Raw genomic sequence first — 23,263 nt, 5'->3', positions numbered from 1 at the left:
ACATAGGAAGAAACCGGTTTTTATTGTTCAAAACCGGTTAATTTGACAAGAAATATTCTCATAAAAACCCGGTTTAAAAATAACGGTTTTTCGAGCTAGTTAGTGCTTCTGGGCATTTTCCGTAAATCGACAACCATTGTGCCTATTTTGCGTGAAACGAGGTAGCGCTACTCTAACCAACCCAGCTCCTCCACGAAGCCTAGCAAGGCTTTCAGGTTGCTAACTGCCTCTCTTAGTGTGCACGGAGTCCCTAGGTATTTATTCCTGTATACTTCAACCTGTTTGCAGTCTAGGCAGTGCCGGATTAACCATTAAGCAAAATAAGCACTTGCTTAGGGCACCACGTGCAGGGGGGCACCAAAATCGTAGGAAAAAAAACGCGCAGGGTACATCAGCATCGCAGTCGTAGTGTAGTACTTAGGTACACGAAACTTTTTGATACCTGTGCAAGTACCCATCTAATAACGAAGGGTCGTAAGAAAGTGAGGACACGTAAGCACATCTCCAACCTTACGCAGAGGCCATCAAAGCTCATGGCCAAAAAATCTTACCGTCGGGCTTGTGGCCAACCGATTTTCTCGACGTAGATTACCGATTTTGTAGCGTATTTTGGTCTCTTGCACACCAGATGTGTCGGCCAGGCCGAGTTGCTGCAGAGCCGCGATCCTGCGACCTAATTGTCAAAGTGTAATAAAGGGCCCCGCGAATGCCGAAAAACAAAAGCATCTTATCAAGTTGCGCTTTCGAGTTAAGCCAAGGGCCGAGCAGTAGGAGGACCGTGATTACATAGGTTCGCTTTCAAGCCACTCTTTTTGCAGTTCGGCGTTAGGTCTTATGCGACGCCAGGCCTTCTATTTTATGCAAACTGCCTCACTTCTCACTTTCAATTGGCCATGAATCCAAATCCATGCTGTCCTCTCTTGCAGCTGGGCTGCCGCTCACACCTCGCCATTGGTTGTATTATATGATAACGCGCCGCGATCGGACGCTCCGGACTTCCAGCTATTCATACCCCGCCATTGGTCAAATTCAAGCCTTGCTTTCTTCCAGCTCGACCTTTGGCCTCATCCGTAAGCACCGATCGAACGCTCCGCGCGTTCAGCCTTAGACTTTGCCTTTAAAAACACTGATTTAAACTTACACGATTTAGGCCAATCAAATTAGATCCAAAAATAGCGTTTTGAGGAATTAATTCCCAGCAAGCTGGAAATTGTTTTAATACATTTATTTCGTCCTAAATGCGTGTAATCCGAGTTTGCTCTATACCAGGAGGTGTGCATACATTTTGGGATCCTTAGGAGATAATTTTGACCTTTGGATTGCCAAACCACTCGATGTAGAAGGAACCCACTGTCAATTACAATAGCACTTGGTGGATCAGAAACTGGTAAGAAAGCGTTTTCGGATTATTAACATGATTTTACCAAAAATAAAAAATGTCGACTTTTTTTACAATGTTCTACGAATACATATTAAGGTACCTTAAATCAATCAATCAATCAATCAATATATTTTATTGCAAGAACATAGTTAAATTACATTTCGGATCCTCAGATATCAATTTTAATAATACTCGTAATTAGAACCAATTTTCCGTCGGCCGTACCGTTTTCGATTTATAAGCAAAAAAACTGAAAAAGAGGAAACATTTATGCACACCTGGAATGAAGCAAACTCTGATTACACGTATTTTTAGGTCCAAATTCGAAAAAATCTAGAAATCGAAAAAATCGAATTTGCTTACACTTGATCATTACCTACTGTTGGAACATTACTGCTGCAGTACTGTCAATTTCCGTGATAAAATGGTCTGACGGATTGAATATTCTATTCTCAGCAGTTATACGGCAATAAACGTCACTCAATTTACCAAGAAAATTCAATGTAATCTTGATGAGGGGGCACCATGGTCTAGAAATGCTTAGGGCACCAAAATGTCTTAATCCGGCACTGAGTCTAGGAGAATGTGTTTTGTTGTTTCCTCTTCTTCCATGCATGCTCTGCACATGGGGCTCTCTGTTTTACCCATTTGTGTAGGTGTTTGTTTAGTGTGGTGTGTGTATTTGTGTAGTGCTGAGGTGACGAAAGATAGAGGAGAATGGAAGAGGAGAACATGTTGTGCCGACCCCACATAACGTGGGATAAGAGCAGGAGGAGGAAGATGTCCTGTAATTAATCCTACTATTTTACGTAGTTGGTGTTTTCAATAGTATTTTGGTGAGCTTGTAGTTCAATTCCGGTACAATATTTTATATCCAGTATTTATTGTGCAGTTGTCTGTGATGTAGGTCTAGCTGGTAGTGTATATAGGATATTGGTAGGGGTATGATATGATGGGCTCGGGTCCATATGCCGGTGTTTCTGAACCTTTCTTGGCCAGTTTGTTTTGCTGCATCGTTCCCTCTTGATGTACTATGTATGCCCTTTTATCCGTTTATCCGTTTTTCGAGCTAAATCAAAATTAAAAGGTTTTGCGCCAAGTACCTACATATTAACGGTTTGGAAATTTAACCGGTTTCCGAGCCGTGGCTCCCGCTATAATTAACTGGGGTAAATGAAGTGAAGCTGAAGTCGTGAGAACTGTTGTCGCATTTAGATGGTTTCGCATTATTTTAAACATAAAAATTGGTACAACCCATCAACCTAGTAACGTAGTATTTTTTATTAATATTATGGTACCTTTTTAACTTCTCGTTGAGTAGAGTTTAGACCATTGTAGATTTTGCGAGTTCATAACGAGATTGATGATGGATCGCACCGCAGGCGATGGAATCAAATCTACCGCTACTCACTGGGATAAAGCAAAACCGAGCGGTGATAAAAGATACATACGTATAGCTAACATAGAAAAAAAAAATGGTTTTATATTCTTTTAAATAGTATTGACATAGTATTTTTCTTTAAATATTGTGGTACTTTTTTAACATGACGTTGAGTAGATTTTTCAAGTTTATAACCCGGTCGCGCTTTAGGTTGGCTTCAGACTAGCGTTTTATACGAGCGTACGCGAATGCGCGTGTTAGCGTACCGTAACATACGGGCAGAAAATTACGCTAGTCTGAAACCGCCCTTAGGTCCATCATCCACGTGAAGCGAACGAAGCGATATCTGATGGATCGCACCGCAGGCGATGGAAACAAATCTACCGCCCGTAACTCACTGGGACAGACACAGCGAAACTGAAAAAGCAATAAAAGATGACGCATTTAGAGTAACATAGGAAAGTTAAGTTTAGTTTTTTTGGACAATACATACCTACATATTTTAATGAATTTATGATAAAGTCGGCAAATGCAGGTTCAGTGGTTTACAGGACCTATTGCTAATCATCGGTATATTATTTGATATGGTATAAAAAACGTATAAAAAAGCAACTGTACTTAAATATTTTTACATTTTTATAGGTGGTAAAAATAGGTATAAACATATTTTTGTATTCACTTGTTTCATATTAATTAATTAACCTCGGAGTCAAGTGCCAAATACCTGTAGGTCCCTATTGTTAAACAGTAAATTAAGCTAAATTATACGAGGATCCTAATTCATAATATAAATCTCAATGTGATTACTAAGCCGTCACTATACCTACATACAAAATAAACACCTCTAGCATTTCTAATCCTATCTAAGACCAGTAATAAATAGACGGCTACTTTTGGCAAATAAAGGAACCTGTCTCAGCAACGGCTCGACCAATCAGATGTCTCGCCTTAATTATAGGTTTGTTCAAATTAGGAACGTCGCATGCGCACGATAATTTGAAAATAGAATTTGCTGATTTATTTACTTGCGAATAATTATCTTGACTGTCATTTAGTTGTTCTGCGGTTAGTTATTGCAGTTTGTTTATAAATCGTTTAGTTGAGGTGTTTTGTATACGGACTAATTAAGGCAGATGGGTTACAGGGTAGGTAATTGGCATTCTTGTCTACAGTTTAACTAAAGATATTATTATTTGTGTATAGGTTTTATGAAATTCTGTGAAAATATATATGTTACCTGCATAGACAACCAAACGTGCAACTTTCGTAAAGATTTCAAAACAATTGAAAAGTTTGAGAAATTTTAAGAAAATTTTAATATAAATAAAGGAAACATTAATTTAAGAAATGGAAAATATCGATCTCCATACAAAGATATAACACGTTTCCAAACTTATTCCATTTCACAATACACATATTCTATCAACCTTAGACAAGACTTAGCGACTACTTCTACTGCAACAAAGCTGCTAATATTAAGCAAATAAATCTCATTAATTAGTAATATTTGCAGCTTATATTAATAAATACATCAATTCGCACGAGATCACGGAAACCAATGAACCCAACCGTATTAGGGTTACCAGCTCAAAAATACCTTGCATTGTTGGGTGCCTATCGTCATTCTTGACTTAATTATTTAAAAAATGAACTGCCGTTGCGTGCGTGCTGCGTCCTTGTCGCGCGTGATTTTTGTCGGCACGCGCCATCTCTGTCGGTCGGTGCGCCAGCGTCGCCGATAACCGAAGAATGTGCCGGCTGACTTCAGTCGGCGCTCATAGACAATTTAAATTGGAGAAATTGGTAGCGAAGTACTTCATGGAACTGGTCACAACGGTCTAGGGTTACCAGACAGGACAACAGGATTTTTTAATACATTTTTAGGGTCATACGAAAATTAAAATACTATGACTTTTCAAATAAATAGAATGATCAGAAGGTTATTTCTTCTAGCTATAAACTGTCAGCTGTGAAAATGTTGAGCTAAATTGTTTTCTTTGCAATTTTTAGACATACAATCTCAACTGGGAAAATACCTACCTTACAAAAAATCGCAGCCAAAAACACTAGACCCTACTTATAGTGTTGTGTTCCTGTCGGTGAGTAACGTTGACAGAGCTCAACGAGAGTGCGGAGTGTTAGAGTCGGCAACGCGCACGTAACACCTCTGAAGTTGCAGGCGTCCATAGGCCGCTTACCATCAGGCAAGCCGTATGCTCGTTTGCCACCGACGTAGTATAAAAAAATACAAATGCTTAAGCACTCTCAACTCTCAGCGCTTTAGAACCTACAAATAAAGTTAAGTGTGTTAAAAGTGATTTTTGTTTCGTAATACTTGTATCAATTTAGTGGAATATTAACTCTTATTTAAAAAACAAGTATTGTCATCACGTTTATCATTCCATAATTATTGTCAAAAATAATATTTAAGGACCACAAGGATGCGGTCAGGACTTTGGAATTTAATAGCTGGTAACCCTATAATTTAACGGTCTAATGTCGATGGCAAGATAACAGCATGACATGTGGAAGATGGCGGGTATTTATTCTATAGATGTAATAACTGATCGCATTTATTGATTATTATCTTAGAAGTATCAGGTAGTGATAAGTGCAATAAAGTAATGTGAATGCAAATAAAAGTAAACGCAATGAAGTGCAATAAATAAAAGTATGAAGAATTCAAAGTAAATAGTGAACTAAGTAATTGCGGAATGCGCTCTGACAATTTGTTTTATTTTTTAGTAATTTATTAATCTGCGATAATTCTATCCCCTAGTGTAAATATTTTCGACAGCGAAACGTGACGTACGCGTTTGCGTTAAGTGTCATTTTGTATGAGATTTTTGACTTTCCAAAACGTCCCGCTTGGCGCGCTGTTCAAAAACCCATACAAAATGAGACTTAACGCAAACGCGTACGTCACGTTTCGCTATCGACTAAATTTACACTAGGGGTACTGTTCAAGGGGCCCAGCCAAGTGACAATGTCAATAGAAAACGCCCATCGAAAGTGAAATAATGTAGAAATGATCACGTTTTTCATTGTATCTGTCATCCCGATTAATTTTTTCTTTTCGATCGACATTTGTCGATGTGCGATTGTCATCTTGACTAGGCCCCCAGTATTGATCCATCTGATGATGGTAAAGTTAATAGTACCTACTTACAGCAATTAAATAGTTTAATTTTTTTTAATAATCAACAGCAAGTGCTTAAATCTTTAAATGTAATGATACTTAAACAACCGGTTCGACGACCGGTCTTGCCTAGTGGGTAGTGACCCTGTCTATGAAGCCGATGATCCTGGTTTCAAATCCTGGTAAGGGCATTTACGTGTGTGATGAGCACGGATATTTGTTCCCGAGTCATGGCTGTTTTCTACTTAAGTATTTATATATTATATATATCGTTGTCTAAGTACCTACAACACAAGCCTAAATTGAGCTTACTGTGAGACTAAATCAATTTGTGTAATAATTTCCTTATAATTTTTAATTATTTAGTCAAAATAATTTCACGATAAAGTATCCAAGTATCAATAATCAATTTGTATTTTCTACATAGTCAAATAGACAAACACTCAAATAAAGCAAATGAAGAACACGCGTTAGAAACAAGTCGAAATTTATTCCAATGGCGCATAAAGAGAAAAATCCGGGAGACGGTCGAAAGGAAACAAAACTAAAGCGTTTACTTCCCGAGAAAATTTTCAAGTAGTCTTGAGTTGGTATTAAGGGGTAGTATAATAAGGCCCTGGATTAGGCGGGCTCTTGAGTGAGAATAAGCCCAGGGGAAATCCTGGAGCGCAGCTTTCCCGGTAATTTATTGCATCTCCAACGCTGGCCTTTGTATCGGATGCGCTGGATGAGATATACGCGGGATGGATTAGTACTCGCCACAAGTAATTAGGATGTTTTAGTCATGTTTTGAGCGAAAATGTCACGATAATACGGTCATGAAACTTATGAAAGTAAACGTTTAGTTAAAGAAGCATGTTTACAGCTATCATTTTCGCTAAATAACTACAGGCAAAGTTTTCTGAGCTTTTGACTTTCATTTGTAAGTCCATTCGTTTTTTTAATACAAGGTATAACAAAAATAGTGGGGATTCGTTTAAGGGAAAATTCGGTATCGTCTTCTTATCAATAAAATGTGAAAGAATTTTTTTTTGTCGCGAATTTTTTTTAGGTTTTGTATGGAATGGTTGGCTGATATGGACGACCTGCCCCATAATTATTTTTTGCATTCAATTTATTTTCTTCTACTTTTTCCTATTCAGCGTTGGCAGCATGGTTGCATTTTTATCACTTCTTACTATGTCTGTTACTTTCGCACTTACTTATTGGTTAGGACGGGACAGGCATAGTGACAGGCGATAAAAATGCGACCGTGTTACAGCCGCAGAACACGATACCGGAAAAGCCTTCTTGGCATGTAAAATGTTGCTAATTATAAGTAATTTATTTAAGGTATCTGTTTTAAATATATTATATTTCTTGTACGAAAACATGTCTTTCTGGCAATTTAAGGCCAATCTGTAAACACTTTGAATTTTTCAGACCATTTCGGATCTTGTTTTCTGTTACATGCAATTGGACCACGAATCTATAGGTCACGTGTAAAATATAACCCGAAACTCCCGTTAAAACGCTGCATATAAAACAGTTTGTTTATACGATTTAAATCGCCACAGCGAAATGAAAAGGCAAATAAACCGCGCTTTTTTTGTCTGTCTACCAACTCTGCACCCTACTGTTGTTTTATGCGGGCGTCAATTACTACATTGCAGATGTTTCTCACTAAAAGCGTTTAGATCTAAATTTTTTACTCAATATTAAAGCTAATATGTTGATTTTCAACTATGTAGTATTTTGATTTCAGTGTGTCTAATAGAACTGTCTAATGTTAGTGTTTAGATAACTTATATATAGGGCTCTCGATGCCTGTTATTTATCAAATAAGTTTATCACATCAATGTAAATCCACGTATAAATATAGTACCTACATGGACCAAATAATGGGGATGGATTTAAAAGCACGTAGCATCTCTAGCGGCTTTCCAAAATTTAAAGCCCGCTAAGTGCACTTTAAAAATCGACGCACGTTAAATCAGCCCTTAAACATGAATCTTTTTGTCAACAACCCTTTTACTCAACAAATAGCAGAATCAGTTTGGATTGTAGCCATCAGAGACAAAGAGATGTGCGCGATACATTACTGTCCTCTAAACGAATTGATTTAATGAGTTCTTATACTAATTGGATTTACGCTTGGCTGTATTCGTCGAGATTAACGCACCTTCTGCGCGGCTAAGTTATAACCGACTTGCACTGTAAAGACACGCTGTCGGTGCATAAATTAGGAATTATATACGACATTGTTTTACTGTCAGCTTTGAAGATAAACACTAGCCTTTTAAACGCCCCGGTATTTAAATGGCCTTACTTTATATTTACGTCTCTATGCTGCGACTTTTGCGAAGGAAATGGTCTTGCATGCGTTTTATTTAGTCTTAAAATACTAAGATTTGGATTTTTTTTCGATTTTAAACTGTTGTTGCTTTTTAATATTTATTTTAGTTTAGTAAATATAACTCGCTTTTAATCTTGATTTATTGCCAACATTATCAAAGGCTAGAAATATGATTGATTATGCTACCTGAGTATACGCATTTTGGCAGCCGCAACTGTTCGCTTCTGTCTATCTACCTACCTACCTTTTGCCTGCGTGGAATAGAGTATTTCCTAGTTATGAATTCATATTCATAAATAATCTTAAGTGGCTCTTAAAATAGGAAGATACTAAGTATTGTACAAACGTTACAAATTCCACACAATGTATTTTTTATTTTCGTGATACCATTTCATATCTTAACGCAAAAATAAAGACGCTAATGCAAGTAATAAACTTCATGTGCAGAATACACTACCATCATTCTGTTTTAAAAATCGGCCACTCAATATTTCAACAGCAGCTGTAATAAGATTTCTATTCATCCTACAGATAACGCGGCTATATTACTCAGAACAATCAGTGTATATCTCGACCAGCTTGTTAGAATGGGAGGCCTGCCAAAAATTTCGACCGCCTCGACCGTTAGTTAAAATTTAGTATTACATTTCTTATTTCCACCGACGTATTAATAGGCGTTTTCTGCAAATTATTTAATCGAGTTTTGTTAAGACCAAAATTAATGGTCTTTTAAAATCTAAAATATGACTACATATTTTTTAAAGCATTTAGTGATTGTGATTTTCTCTTTAAAAACTCTAGAATATCTGATCTAAATATTTATCCGTGTCAAAACCTTTCATTCCCGTAGATAAATTATGATTTTAGAAATCCAAGCCACATATAATAAAGACTTTTCTTTCTAGTAGTTTTAATTAAAAAAGACAAACAATTTACCTCAAGCCAATTTTTTTTTAAACTTTTAAAAACCGTTGCATAACTCTGTTTTCGGTTTTCGGCCAGTGATCGAGCATCCTCCTATTAATCGCGGTAGTGAATTAGTGCGGCGCACACACGTTTGTAGTGTACAGACACTTAATTACGGGGGCAGGACATAAATCAGGACTTCTAATATTAAACGTGCCTTGGTGGAATGGCTGTCTGCGACCGTGCGGTTTGGTCGCCCTAGCCGTGATGAAAGGCTGATGTTTGGGATGAAAACTGGGAAAATAGTTTTAATGAAGATCGTAAGTAGGAGATATTTTGTGAATGAGTCGTCTTAGATATGTGGATCTCCCTGTTTATCGCAGATGCAGTACTTGCATGAAAAAAATCGTTTAAATATAGACCTTATTAAATGAGAACAAGATAAAAAATTGCATGAGTTTAACCATGTGATTACTGCATTTGCGATAAACAGGGCAGAAATGTGATCTAGAAATTCTAGAAACTCAAAAAAGTCCTTTGAAATAAAATAAACCCACTTTTATATTGGATAGGTGCCGATAAACAGGTTAGGTTACTTTCCAGTAAATATCGAAAAGATTTCCCAAATTCACACAGATTACTCAGCCAATATTGGTCCCAATTAGTTTTCTTGAAATACATGTTTTTTTTAATAAACGTGATTGCTTAAGTAATATAGTAGAATCCAAATCACCAGCAAAATTTAATAAATTACTTTTCTTATTCAAACACAGCAAACGTTATCATTTCCATACAATTTAATTTTTTTCTTGGCCACCTTCTAAATTAGATTTTGTAAATGTTGAATGTATTTATATTAATTTATTTTTTCCAGTGTCGAGATAACTCGGCCCCTCGCGGATCTCCTACTAATGTGAATTTAATGTAGGTACTTACTAAATGATGCTTCCCTTTATATTCGTCTACATAAAAAAGTGTATTTTTTCCAAGCTTATGAAAATACGTTTGTTAACGTTAATTTAGGTATTCTGGCTTGTTTTTTTATTTATTGATTAACTAGTATATTTTATCAAACGGAGTTTTTATACCACGTTCAGCGCCATATTGGTTACGATTTACCTACCATTCGTGGGAAAAAAAAACGAAAACTCCTACTCTAGTAAAGTTTTGGATTGTCAACAAAATCAAGCAGGAAAAAGAAAACAAGAATCTGTAAAATGCGCAATTTATATTATTTTTATCTTTTTTTGACACTATCGGGCCCTCCCCGGCTGCGCGCGACAGGGGCGTATCGGGGGTAATTTAGGTTTTGGGCCCCTCTGACCCCTTAAGAAATATGGGGGCGACATAGGGGCTCGAGTGCGTCTGTGGCCGCCTTAATGCGTGTTCGACTAATCGGTTATGTAAAACGATTACTTAAGTTGCATGTTTAGTGATAGATTTAAAAACAGGGTATTGTTAAATATTCGTAACATGTAAAAAATCTTTTTATATAACTTTTCAATGATGGCTAACTAAAGTAATAAGCTTCTACTTAGTACCTAAGTCCATTGGTACATCGAATAAAACATATAGGGTAGCATTTAAGATCCTCAAAGATACCTATGTTAACTCAAATCTCATGTAAATGTATGGCGATGATAAAGACACGTATGTAGGTACATATAGTACATCCAATCTTATTTCCAATCCATATAGATTGTGGAGTATTCGTTATCAATTCTAACATATCTTGCCTGGTTTGCTCTAACGCGAACAAACATTTAATTTAATTTTTCATTATTAGCACCCTTCAATAATTCATCAGCCTTTCATGTTTAAACATCGTTCTATCATCAATTGACGTTCGCTCATCCGTCAAATGTAACGGAAAATTATAATTTTTTGTATATGAAAATATATTTTCGCGCGTTATGCGCAAGTGAACCAACACCCTAATGATATATGGTCGCGTTGTCAACGGTTAGCTTTCTATGACACTTTTTTAGGCAAATATATAACACTTTTGATCCTTGCTCTCATAAACATGGAAAAATGTTGCTTGTTTGCGACACTCTATTGTATTAAACATTTTTCCTTGTAGCGTGTAATAAGGGTAATGTGTGCGTTTATTAGTGTGAGAACCTACAAAATTATTATCATATTTTATATGAGATTTATTAATATTTTCTGGAACACCAATGTGATGTAGAGAATCATTCATATATAAAATCAGTATAGTGACATTACAATAATTCTCAGCTGATATGACTAAGCCGATTGTAGTCAGGTACAACCTGATAAACCTTTCACTTTACCGGCATACCAGTTTCCTTTGACAGATCAATTATACTAGTTGGATTTTAAACAGGCCGGTTTAAATGGTATTTGTTCGACTTGGATATACTTTACATAATGCCTACCATGTTAGCCATTCACGGGACATTTGTAGGTAAGTTAGATGAAATTTAATGTATATATTAAGTTAAAAAGAGCTCCGACAGTGATACTGCATTTGTATACATTTAACCTCCTGTGGCTCAACCATACAAAGAAAAAAAAATTAAAGTTACCAGTGAAATTTGAACCTATTTTGTGGGAAATAAAGTTGATAATTGAACGAGATAAAATATATTAAATTCTATTTTTAATGGCAAAATATTCAAAATTTCATAGAACGTTGTAGAACGTGAGCCGTACAAGGTATTTATCCTTGTACCAATTGTGTTTTGAGTACACTAATAATAACCACAACCAGCTATTGTACGGACACATCATACAGTTATAAAATATACCTTAATATTAAAGTGTTTATAGCTTTATACTACGTAGTTTAACTGAATTTATTACTAGACATTCGGTCTACTGCATCTAGGTAACTTCTCACATCCGCATACACCTCAAATTAAATATAACAACAACTGCGATAGAAACTTGCTCGAAGGGCTACAAAGTTTATCAATGTACTCGTGAATGTACGGAGCAAACAATAAAGCAAGTCTGTGCGTGAACCAGCTACAACTTCATTAACCACCAGCACTTACAGGGTTTTGTAGGCATCGCTTACCGAACTAGGGACGAAAGCTGGGAATAAATACTCTGTGTTAGTGTTAGTTAAGATTAGAGTCTTTTCATCAGACTTGCTCGAAAAAGATCTTATTTCAAGCAGGTGTACTTAAGGACAAAGGCCTATATTGTTCCCGCGGGAGTTATGGATTGTGAAAAAAGCTATAACTCCCTAGGGAGTTCTAATTTTTTTTTTTTAATTATGTCACGACTTCATAGAAACCACGTAGCGTAAATGAGTTTTACTTTAAAAATACTGCCGTTAATAATTTAATATGTTTGTTTATGTTAAAAAATATTGAATTTGATTAATTTAATGGCAGATTAAAATACTATTACATAATTTACAATCGTGGCTGAATGCAGATGCCTTCGATGCCTAACCTGTCAAAGAACGACAATATGGCGGACGAATGTTTGAAATGCCACCGTATTTAAGAATTATTTCGCTTAAAATTTAGTATTTTCTTCGCAAGTGTAATGAAAAACATTGTGTGTAACTCTGGGGGTAAGAATATTGCAACCTCGGGTCTTTAATTTCCTCCAGCCTCCTCCTGTCGGGAATTACCACCCTCGCTTCCAAAATTTCACTTACCCCCCCTCGTTGCACAATGTACTATTGAGTCCTCAGAGGACTCATATACCTAATGTGTTTTACAGACTCCTGCCTAGTTTTTATCTTGTTTGAAACCGAATCTTTTGTAGATTCCCGTGTCCTTTTCAGATTTTCCGTGGGACTTCCGTGGTACTCAGATATTGTACTAAATACATTAAAACGATTCACTCAGGATTTTAAAATTTAATATTTACCTAAAGTTTTTCGAGGAGCTTAGACAATCTGTCAGTCCGCCAGCACGTGCTCTTGTTGAAGTTTCTCGCTATGCAGCAAAACATGTCGAGTAATTTTCGTTTCGACTTAAATAATAATAATAATAAATATTATTACACAAATTGACTAAGTCCCACAGTAAGCTCAATAAGGCTTGTGTTGAGGGTAATTGGACAACGATATATATAATATATAAATATTTATAAATACTTAAATACTTACATAGAAAACACCCATGACTCAGGAACAAATATCCATGCTCATCACACGAATACATGCCCTTACCAGGATTTGAACCCGGGACCATCGGCTTCATAGGCAGGGTCACTACCCACTAGGCCAGACCGGTCGACTTAAAGAAAGTGCGTTTAATATAGTTTTGTTATATACTGATATTTACCATGTAAAGTTAACATTAATTGCGAATATTTCGATACTATTTCAAGCGTTGTGTTCAGTGTAGAACTAACGAACGTGGGTAGTTTTTTACGCGAGTGGGTACTTACCGTAGTAACCTACCCTCATTCTGATCTGATTGTATATCTATGCTTTGTGTCATATATATTCGTATATTGTAACTAAACGAAATATTGGACAGCGACAACAAACTGCACGTTCCAAAGCACCGAAGCTAGTTTTTTGCGATTCAACCAAAACCGTCACTTTTGACACTTACAGATCAGTATCCGATCTTATAGCTGTGACATCTAGTAAGCATTTTTCGAATCGAGCCACTAGAGTCGGTAACGACGCTAAGCTCCATCAATGTACCTATAGTTAGCATAATGAGTTGTTACATATCCATAATTAATATCAATGTTACTCCTTTTAACATTTGTATCGTGACCGTAAATATTAATTTAAAGAATAAAAAAATATATATGAAATTAAAATCTTCTATTCAAACGCCTTTTTTGTTTGTACTGCGAGCTTTTTACTGTGACTAATGTCAAATAGAGACCATTTTCAAACTGTGGAGCTCAACTCGCCCGCAATCGCGCCTCGATGGGAATACACATGGCATGAGCTACCTAGATGTACTCGTAGCTTGAGTATGTTCGCCGCAGTGAGACCTGCTAAGGCTAGCTTCATTCTCATTAAATTAGCTAACTTACTTACACACTTAGCATTTGTCAAATGGGTAAAGCTTTTTTCACAAATTTTCATTCTTACACAAATTGACTAAGTCTCACGGTAAGCCAAGAAGGCTTAGGTACTCAGACAACGATGTATATAATATACAAAAACTTGAATACATAGAAAACATCCATGACTCAGGAACAAATAACTGTGCTCATCACACAAATAAATGCCCTTACCGCGATTCGAAACCAGGACCATCGGCTTCATAGGCAGGGTACCCACTGGGCCACACCGGTCGGTCGTCGTTTTCTATTAATATTTGACTGTTTACATTAAAAATCAATTAAATTAAAAAGTTGGTATTTGGTGAAAATAACTGGACTACTTCTATTTTGGTCAATTTTTTAAATATGTATTTTAAATCTTCTGTTGTTGTTATAAATAAGGCATTAAGTATACAAAACATTAAAACATTGTTTGGCATCAAATTATCAACTAATCGCCAATCGCAATCGTACTCGTTATAAGTTTAATAACATTTATATTTAAATTGTCACTAATGCCTAAAACTACCTACTTTAAATCATATTCTTGCCATCCATTTTGTCTACGTTAGTAGAAAAAAAAATCAAAATTGGAACAACTTTATAAAGCCCACAACACACGGCACATAAATATTACGCACTGGCTACGCTCAAATTTCGCCACCGTCTGCCTTATATTGATATATTGTATTGTTTATGGCACGGCTGAATCAAAACGTGATATATTGTGCTGCGCGCGGAGCTAGCGCGCAACTTTCGTATTTGGAAGGGTTATAGAGCTATTGATGCTGGATGTGGCTGTTATTTTAAGTTTACCGATGGTTTTTAGCTAATGTTATATATATTTGACTTTATACCTACTTTCAATAGCTGGGTTAAAATGATTTTCGCTGTCTTGTTTCTGACCACTCTGTCACGCTTCTCTTTTTGTTTATTATCAAATAAATGAAAAATTTGTGTACTTTTTTTGCCGATGACCGCGAAAACTGGCGTCTAGTCCACCGACAAGAGCCATGCTCTTAAATGAAGATATTGCATGTTTTTCTGAATATTCTACTGAGAAAAATTAAAAACTTATTTTCACCCCATACAAAAAGCTCCACTTCGCCATAGTTTTTGGGGACAAAAACAAGACAACGAAAACAATTTTGAAACAGCTTCTGGACACTAAAATTAAATTCAATAACTTTGTATAGTTGGTAGGCATTTTGCGCGCATCGAACAGCGTGAGCGATCACCATAGTAGTATGATAATAAGATCAAAACCTTAAAAACTGTTAAGTCAGGATCGGCTATGAACATTCCGCCCACCAAAGTGCAATATTTTGTAAGTTCATCATTCAATCGCTGTGTCTCACACGTTAGTGATGTTATACAAGATTTTAGATTAAATGTAACAGAATTTTGGAATTCATGATATCAAACTATATGACTGAACTTGTCAAACGTTCTTTTCATTTATGAATATTTTAAATACTTAAGACATATTTTCGTCTAGGCTAAGTTTTAGACATCACTTATATGCAAACCCAACTCCTCTGGGGTTGTCCATGGGTGACGGTAACTGCTTACTATCAGGCGATTCGTCAGCTCGTTTGCCTCCTAAGTATATCACAAAAAACTTCGTCTTCGCTTAATTTGAGACATAACTTGCCACTTCCATTACACGTACAAGCGCGCAAGTGTTACTCGTAGATACACGGCGCGAGGTTCGAGTCAAGGGAATAGTTGGGATGAAGGGATAACTTATTGCTTTCTACAACTATGTGTCTGCACCATGTGTTATGGCACTGTTTTAACTTACTGCGGGAATTACGGCGTTATTTATGATTACACATAACAATGTGTGTATGAGGTGTTGACTTATATGTTTGCAAACTGGTTCGAGAAGTAACTTACTGTTACTTTAATTAACCTTTAGAATAATTATGCTAAATGAATATCATATATTCCGTTTAATAGCAATGTTTATTGTGTTATTTTTCATTGCGATCAGAAAGTCAGCTTTGCTAACTAAATGTCTATATTTAATAACCACTCTTTAAATATTTGTATAAACGAATAGGTCATAAGTTATTACACCATTTGGAAATATTTAAGGTTGAGACGAATGTACACAATGCATAAAATTTAAATAATTAACACTTTACGCGAGATTGTATCATTCTATATTCAAATATCATAACGGTATATTAGTTACGATTTCTAAAACAAAAGCGGTATATTTTAGACCAATTAAGGTGTTGATATTCATGAGATAGTTACTAAAAATATTAAAGTTAAAACTTTTCAGACTATTCTATTAAGGCGCAGTGAGTTCAAGTCCTCCGAACGCAACTTGCTGGGCATTGAGCGGAAGACCGTGCGTGCCCTGGATCACTCATATCATTGTTATTGAATTGTTATTTTTAACAAAAAAAAGTAACTGATGAGTACGATAACATTACACATTTTTAGAAGCAATTTTCATGTTAATAAAATTGTGCAAATAATAGTTACATATTTTTAATGGTGCGTTTTATACCAAGGGAAAAAATAGTGTAATAGTGCCTTTCACCTGAGTTAAACACTCTACTTTCCATATCGAATGCTAGGAAATGAAAACAGATAAGGCAAATTTGCATACTCAGCTTACGTAATTCAAGTAGTAGACGTATGGCCATGATTTTTTCCTTTAGGATTTACCTGCAATCGGAGACTTTGCATGTCTTGAGATAAATAACTCGAAGCGAAAAGTATTTCGATTGCAATATTAACAAAAAACATACATTTTAGCACACTGCAGTAATTTTTAAATGTTCGTTAAAGTACCTTTTAATTTTTTACTTTTTCGTTCTAAAACTGCCAACATAACTGTTTAAGAAAATTTAAATTTAAAATAATAAGTAAATGAGTAAAATGAGCAGTTTTTATCTTATATTTTACTTTATTTACATGAATAATGCCATATAACTTTAAAAACCCACATAATGTAACCCATTGGTTGACTGGCAGAGAATGCCTTAAAGCATTAAGTCCGCCATTTGTACATTCATGTATTGTGCAATAAAGATTAAATAAATAAATGTCGTAATAACGTTTAAGTGTTGCTGTACGTCTTTTTACTATGAAGGGGAGACTTTACAATACAATAACTCAAATAAGGCTTAACTGATTATGTTCGCCATAGTTTTCATTTAATGTATTTCATTAAGTTTTTTTCATAGTTTTTGGACCCATAGTTCAAAAGTGAGGTGGAGGACACATTTTTTTTCCTTTCGAAGCGATTATTTCCGAAAATATTCACTTTATCAAAAAATATTTGTTGCAGCCTCTATTCATTTTGAAAGACCTAACCGGTAACCCATGCTATAGAGTTGAAGCAACGACAGAAAAATTACATCCCAATTTTACGTGTAGGGGAGGTATGCAGTGCAAAACTTACCCAAAATTTACCCAGACAGACAGACGGACATGGTGAAACTATAAGGGTTATTCCTCGTTCACTACCGAACCCTATAAAAGCGCTTAGATTTTTCAATAACTTAGAGCTGAACCCACTGCACCTTAACGTAACGGTACTATACGTTTTCTAAGACTGAGCCCTTAATTAAGGTCATTTGGTCCAATTACGGTGATAATATTTAAATTTTTCTGTTTAATGCGAATACCGTGTAGGGCCTCGCGGCTCCGCACTTGAGAAAGTTTTAATGCACTGTGTTCCCTAAATGAGTCATTGACACGAGTGACGAGGATCGGACATGGTGGAAAAAGTGCTAAGTTACGGATACGGCTGTTAAATATTATTGTAACTGAAATTGTGATTTTAGTTAAGTATTTTAGCCAACAATTCCTTTGTATTAAATAGTATTTTACACAATCGGTTTATAATAGAGAACTTTTCAGTCGACTACCGTGTTTAGGCAACGAAGCTCGCTGAGTTGCCTAAGTAAGGTAGGAAATAAAAGAGCTTGATTATATCACTATTGTATACAATATTTGTTCTACGAGCGATCTAATGAAATACTTGTCCAACTATAAATCCAAAATAATTAATGAAAATTGGTAAGTATCTCAGAAGACAAAAATGTAGACATAAACAGGAGCGCGATGGCACGTGATTGGTCAAATTTTTTACAGTTGACTACAGCGTATCGAAATGAATCTTACAGTTGAGTGGGAGCCCATACATGAAAAGTACGCAAATATTATCTTAATTCAACCATTATTACATTCAACGAGTAGAAAAAAGTAGATTTCAGTCCTATTGTAGCCGGTACCGCGATACTGCCAGGTGAAGTCATAATGCCATCTCTTCAATCATAATCAGACATACCCTAACAGAAACAAGTGATAAAATTAAATATCGACAAGACAAGTTATCGATATCTGTTACTCCGACGTTATAGATAATTTCGAAGTACCACAAAATACAGACCACGTTTTGGTGATTGTATCTCCAGCATACCTTTCACTTCATTTTGCATGCACTTATCAGCGTGAGCGATCTCCAAGGTCGTATCAAAATAAAATCAAAACCGTTTTTTTTATCTGAATCTCCGGGGCTCCGTGCCTGTTCTATATCTATATGCAAATAGGTACTATTACATATTCCGTGCTCCAGTCCTAGTTGATCAGCGCGAGCACCGTGTACGTGTACGCGCCGCCGCGCGCCGCTACACGGGCTTGTTTCTAACTTTGATTAATTCCGCGCTGTTCTCTTGATTACTTCAGCGGGTTTGAATAAATAATAGTTGGTTTTTAAAGCATCTGGGACGACCATATATTTATTCCTGAGTGATGGGTGTTAAAAGATATGTACCTAAGTATGTTGTTATCTATATAGGTATATCGTCGTTTCCTACACATATGTAGTACAAGCTTCGCTTAGTTAGGTGTTAGATGGATTAGAGCTATGTTAAATATATAAAGCAAAAATTTTGGGGAGGACATTTTGAGCCAACTACTATTATTTGTTTCAATTGCGTTACTTATTTTGAGGGTTTAAAATTTAATCTATTGACGTAGATAATGTCAACACCATATTGAACCCTAAAATTTGCTATTATTAAATTAAAAAACGGGACTTGATAGTGTTATATTTGGGAAATATAAGCTAGAATATATAATACACAACAGCTTACAGGATCGTCTATTTATTCATCGACATATATCATTATTTGAAATGACGTAAGACCAAACGGTACTTCTAAATAGTCCTGCGGCCGTAGGTCGCATACACTATAGTTCCTCTACCATAGTCATCAAAATAATTAGGTAATAATTAAACGCAGCTATCTACTCCTTATAACTAACAACCTTATCGAGTCGACACTTACGAACTGGGCGAGGCTCGGGCGGTACTGGGGTGTCTGAAACCGAATATGTCTGTGGCACGTTTTCTGAAGGCGCGATAGCGGACGAGGTTACCGGCGAAGGCAAAGCCGGCGGTGATGTGGCCACTGATGCCGAGGTGGTGGGTGGCGCGTCCGCCGACAGCGCGGCTGGCGCTGGCGTGATTGCCGTCGGTGTGGTGTATGCGGCTGGTGCCGGGCTGAGTGAGACTGGTAAGTCAGTCGCTAAAGGCGTTAGAGGGATCCCGGACTGAAGCGGTCCCGTGCGGGTACGATCCAGTAAGGGAAAAGTCATAGATCTACTTGTAGAGGCGACACAATCAGAATCTGAGCGGGTTGCGGGTTGCGTGGAACTCCCTACATATCTCCTCAGCTGGACGACGTGCCTATGAACTCGCTACTGGTAAAGGGAGGGCCGTTGTCGGTCACGACTTGTCTTGGGTTCCCAAACCTGCTAAACAGTTCACTAAGCCTATTGATGGTAAATTTGGCTGCCGTGCTTGGAACCGGAAATACCTCTAGCCACTTGGATGTCGCATCAACGGCCACCAAATACGTTTTCCCCGCTATAGGGCCCATGAAATCTAAATGAAGCCTGGACCAAGCTTGCGCAGGGCACCCCCAAGAGCGTGGAGTAGCGCGAGGAGGATCATCCGCGTGAGCCGCGCACACTGTACAAGCGAGGCACTTACGCTCCAAAGCCTCATCGATTCCGGGCCACCACACGTAACTTCGTGCTAGAGCTTTCGACTTTACTACGCCCATGTGTGGTTCGTGGATAAGATCTAAAATTTGTTTGCGACATCCCTCCGGCACGACTAATCTATGGCCCCACATTACACAACCTAATTCCTCATACAATTCAGATTTCCGGTTAAAGTATGGCTTCATCGCTAAGATCTCACACGTCTCTGGCCAGCCATCGCGGATAAAAGACAGCAACCTCTGCAAGATGTTGTCTTCTGCTGTAAGCCGCTTTAACTCGCTGTAGTCTAATAAGAGCGCATCTTGCACAAAATGTAAGTATGTTTGTTCTGGAACTACTTCAGCCGCGCTAGCTTGAGTGTCCGCACCGGGTGGTAACCTTGACAACCCGTGAGCACAGTTTTCGTTCGTTTTGATATACTCTATCTCATAGTCATAGGCTGACAAAATTACTGCCCAGCGCTGCATCCTGCTCGCAGTCATAGTCGGGATCCCGGCGTTAGGCCCAAAAATGGAAACAAGGGGCTTGTGATCGGTACGTAAGACAAATTTCCTGCCATATAGGTACTGATGGAATTTTTTCATGCAGTATATAATCGCCAAAGCCTCCCGATGGATCTGCGAATAGTTTTTTTCAGCCGATGTGAGCGAGCGTGATGCGTACGCCACGGGGCGCTCTCCGGTGGGCCCAGGCTGCGCTAGTACTCCGCCTACGCCACGAGCGCTAGCGTCACATGTCACTATCAGAGTCTTTTTAGGGTCGTAGTGGGCTAGAACATTTGTGCTGGTGAGAGCCTTTTTGACTTCTGAAAATGAACACTCACATTCTTTATTCCAAACCCACTCGACTCCCTTGCGAAGCAAATTATTTAGCGGAACTAGCAGGCAACTAAAATTTCTCACGAACTTTGCAAAGAAATTGACCATTCCCAAAAAGGACCGTAACTCACTTACGTTTGTCGGTCGTTGAATTTTCATAATGGCCTCTATTTTAGTTTTATCCGCCTTAATTCCATTTTTAGAAACTATATAACCTAAATATGAAACTTCATCTGCTAAAAAGACACATTTACTTTTCTTTAGTTTTAAACCATTCTCCACCAAACGTTTAAAAACCGCGTTAAGTGCAAATACGTGTTCCGACTTGTTTTTCCCGCCTATAATTACGTCATCAAGAAAGACTTGCACATTAGGGATGTCACAAAATAAATTTGTCATGATACGCTGGAAAATACCTACGCTAGATGACAGGCCAAAAACTAGTCGGTTGTATTTAAATAGACCTCTGTGGGTATTAATCACAGTGAACATTTTCGTCTCGTCTAATTCTATCTGATTATATGCTTGAGAAAGATCTATTTTGGAAAAATATTGAGCACCGTTTAACCCGACAAGCACATCCTCTATCCTAGGAAGGGGGTAGCGGTCTACCAACAATACAGGATTTAACGTTGCCTTATAATCCGCACAGATTCTAAGTGTACCGTCAGCCTTGTTGACCGGCACCAGCGGCGATGCCCACTCGGAGCAGTCGACGGGCTCGATAATGTTCTCCCGCAGCATGGCGTCGAGCTCCGCATCGACCCGCTCTCGCAGCGCATAGGGCATGGGCCGCGCGCGCCGAAACACCGGAGTCGCGCCCTCGCGCACGCGTAGTGTCGCCTTGCCACCCAAGTACCGCCCCAGTCCGCCGCTAAACACTTCACTGTACCTGTCAAGTAAATTACAAATGTCTTCATCAATTTGGATTTGACAGTTATGAATGTCAAGGTCTACGCTAAAATCTGGCAATTTTATTTTTAATTCCGTTAGCCACTGCCTTCCTATTAAGGATGTAGTACCATCTTCGATGACAAAAAGTTCTAGCTTCTTCTCCCGGTCCAAATACCGTACTGTGGGTCTAACGATACCCATAGGCTTCACTTTAGAGCCATTGTAAAATCGAAGAACAGTACTATCCCTTTCTATTGGGAGATGCGAGAACTTTTTGTTATATGTTGCTCTGCTAACGCACGCGATAGCAGTGCCCGTGTCGATTTCCATTTTAATAATCTTATTGTCAATTGATATTGGTAAACATACCGGTGGATACTTATCTAAGCCGAGGTGGTTCAAACGCTCCTCGAATTCGTCTTCATCTGAGCCGCTATCGACTTCGCCGAAATTGAACCCCTTCTTCTTTTGAGTGCGCCCATGTCGACAACCCGAGCTGCAGCTCTCCGCGCCAGGCGCGCTGTACTCAGGGCACACACGTCGAAGGTGACCTGTGCGCTGACACTTGCTACACACAAAGTCTCTAAAGCGACAGGTGCCGTAGCCGTGGTTGCGCGCTCCACAAGCCGCGCAGTTGTCCGCCCGCACCTTCTCCGCCGCCGCGCCGGCTGCGCGAGCCTGCCCGCTCGCGCGCGCCCGCTGCCCGCGTTCTGCGGCCGCCGCCAGCGCATGCACCGCGCCCGCCGCCGCTGTCGTCGATCCTTCCACTGCTGCTGCATCTTTTTCTGCCGCCTCCAGCGAACACGCCAATTTCACCGCTTCAACGAACGTGATGGTGTCATCTTCCGCAAAGAGACGTTGCCTTATGACGTCATTACGTAAGCCGCATATGAATTGGTCGCGTAGATTGTCGCTTAGGCTTTCGCCGAACTCGCAATGTCGTGACATCTTCTTTAATTCCGCCACGTATGAAGTGACATCTTCGTTGATCCCCTGGCGTTTCTGTCGGAATCGGTATCTCTCGGCTAATGCGGACGGCTTCGGCTGAAGATGTTGTCGCATAAGCTCAACTACCTGCGAGTAAGTTAGCGTAGAAGGTTTCTTCGGGCTGGCTAAATTTACGAGCAGCTCGTAGGCTTCGTCTCCCATCGTAGCAATTAGGGTGGGGAGTCGCCTGTCTTCCGCAATATCGTTAACTAGAAAATACATCTCAAGCCTGTCCACGAATGATGCCCATTGACCGTTTCGGACATCGAATTCTTTTAATTTTCCGACCGACATTGTTTGGCCTGTGTCACGCGTACTTACTTTAGAAATTATATTCCGTGTATTTGTCTTTATTTACTCGTCGCCACTGTTATATTTGGGA

General features: G+C 38.2%; 2 protein-coding genes across 4 annotated transcripts in view; one reads left to right on the top strand and one right to left on the bottom strand.

The window, feature by feature from the left end:
- LOC133515977 (homeotic protein antennapedia) overlaps nt 1–23,263 on the top strand; it is a 243,704-nt gene that overhangs the window by 25,787 nt on the left and 194,654 nt on the right. The gene's annotated exons all lie outside the window — the stretch shown is intronic.
- Nucleotides 19,846–23,175, bottom strand: LOC133516626 (uncharacterized protein K02A2.6-like). The gene is made up of 2 exons (XM_061849640.1): nt 21,666–23,175; nt 19,846–20,987 (listed from the first exon to the last, which is right to left on the bottom strand). Exons 1-2 carry the CDS (start codon nt 23,173–23,175, stop codon nt 19,846–19,848), a joined length of 2,652 nt encoding a protein of 883 aa, XP_061705624.1.

Source organism: Cydia pomonella, chromosome 3 (genome assembly GCF_033807575.1).
Source record: "Cydia pomonella isolate Wapato2018A chromosome 3, ilCydPomo1, whole genome shotgun sequence".
Taxonomy (NCBI): domain Eukaryota; kingdom Metazoa; phylum Arthropoda; class Insecta; order Lepidoptera; family Tortricidae; genus Cydia; species Cydia pomonella.
This window is presented reverse-complemented; position numbering and strand designations above follow the sequence as displayed.